Genomic DNA, 1,809 nt, shown 5'->3' with positions numbered 1-1,809 from the left:
CCCCTTCAGATATTGGACATTTCTCTCTCTGTCATCTCCCTTATCATTATTATCATTACAATTACAACATTTTAATTTATTCCAGCACAAAACTGTGGTGTTTTTTTTTTATAAAACCCAGCATTTTTATCCCAACCCCTGGCCTTTATYTTTTTCCCATTTCCCTCYRGGRGCRAGCRGCCTGGTCAGCGGGGCTCAAACYGCCCCAGGCSYTGMCMAAAATATTAAAAAAGTGTAAAATTGTCACCTTTGCAGTAGGTGTAGAGGTCGAGCACGCAGCACGTCCCCACCACRGCCTCCAAGGGGATGATTTCGTACAGCGGCACCCGGAAGAGCTCGTTGTGGTAGAATTTGCGAGAAGGCGAGTGATGCGTTTCGTGAGGACGGAAATAATGGTGGCCAAAGGCAAAGCGCTCCTCCCTGAGGGGAAAAAGGGGACAAAACTGGGATTAGAGTAGGGGACAGGCCTGTGAGGGGACAAAACACAGATATCAGAGCATGGGACAGCCCTCTGAGGGGACAAAACTGAGATCAGAGCATGGGACTGATCACTGAGGGGACAAAACTGAGATTAGAGCAGGGGACAGCCCTGTGAGGGGACAAAACTGAGATTAGAGCATGGGACAGCTCACCCAGAGCCCTCTGAGGGGACAAAGAGGACAAAACTGAGAACAGAGCATGGGACAGCCCTGTGAGGGGACAAAACACAGATATCAGAGCATGGCACAGCCCTCTGAGGGGACAAAACTGAGATTAGAGCAGGGGACAGATCACTGAGGGGACAAAACTGAGATTTGAGCAGGGGATAGCCCTCTGAGGGGATAAAACTGAGATTAGCGCAGGGAACAGCCCTCTGAAGGGGACAAAACTGAGATTAGAACATGGCACAGCCCTGTGAGGGGAAAAAACAGCGATCAGAGCATGGGACAGCTCACTCAGTGCCCTCTGAGGGGACAAAAGGGACAAAAGACGGATCAGAGCATGGGACAGCTCACCCAAAACCCTCTGAGGGGACAAAAACAGAGATCAGAGAATGGGACAGCCCTCTGAGGGGACAAAACATGGATCAGAACACGGTACAGGTCACAGAGGGGACAAAACAGATCAGAGTATAGGACAGCCCACTGAGGGGACATAGACCCAGCTCAGAGCATGGCACAGCTCGCTCAGTGCCCTCTGAGGGGACAAAGGGGACAGAACATGGATCAAAGCATGGCACAGCTCACTGAGGGGACAAAACACGGATCAGAGCATGGGACAGCTCACTGAGGGGACAAATGGGACAAAACACAGATTAGAGCATGGCACAGCCCTCTAAGGGGACAAAACACGGATCAGGGCATGGGATAGCCCTCTGAGGGGACAAATCACAGATCAGAGCATGGGACAGCTCACCCAGAGCCCTCTGAGGGGACACAAACCCAGCTGTCCCCGTGTGCCCACACACCGCTCCAACACTCAGGAAACCCATCCATTTCCACCTCTGATCCTTCCCTCACACCTCCAACCCCACACCATTCCCTCATGGCACACAAACCCCAAACTCTGCACCTGAACCGTGAATTTAAACCATAAAAYCCCTGTCCTGGCCCGGGGGACGCTCCTGAACTCACTTGTCGTTTTTCCAGAGTTTCTCGATGCGGAAGATGTCGAGTTTGTCGCGGTTGATGTGGGACAGCAGGCGGTACGACTGTCGCACCGGGTGTCCGTCCGGGGTGCGGCGGCTGTCCCGCATCAGGTAAACGCAGTCACCTGGGGGGGAAAAAACACAAAAATATACCTGAGAGGAGGCTGGGCTGAGCCAGAACC

At 52.6% G+C, this 1,809-nt stretch overlaps 1 protein-coding gene across 1 annotated transcript in view; it reads right to left on the bottom strand.

Moving 5' to 3' along the window:
- Window positions 1–1,809, bottom strand: part of LOC130587596 (histone-lysine N-methyltransferase ASH1L-like) — a 9,441-nt gene that overhangs the window by 5,218 nt on the left and 2,414 nt on the right. Inside the window, exons 2-3 of the mRNA XM_057388577.1 lie at window positions 1,614–1,752; window positions 248–420 (exon numbers count right to left, since the gene is read on the bottom strand). Of these exons, the coding sequence (XP_057244560.1) occupies window positions 248–420; window positions 1,614–1,752 (312 nt within the window). The remainder of the gene's footprint in view (window positions 1–247; window positions 421–1,613; window positions 1,753–1,809) is intronic.

Source organism: Malurus melanocephalus, unplaced genomic scaffold (genome assembly GCF_030028575.1).
Source record: "Malurus melanocephalus ecotype Western Australia unplaced genomic scaffold, MMel_1.1 scaffold_2124, whole genome shotgun sequence".
NCBI classification, from domain to species: domain Eukaryota; kingdom Metazoa; phylum Chordata; class Aves; order Passeriformes; family Maluridae; genus Malurus; species Malurus melanocephalus.
Note: the sequence above shows the minus strand (reverse complement) of the source record. Positions and strands in the feature narration are given on the sequence as shown.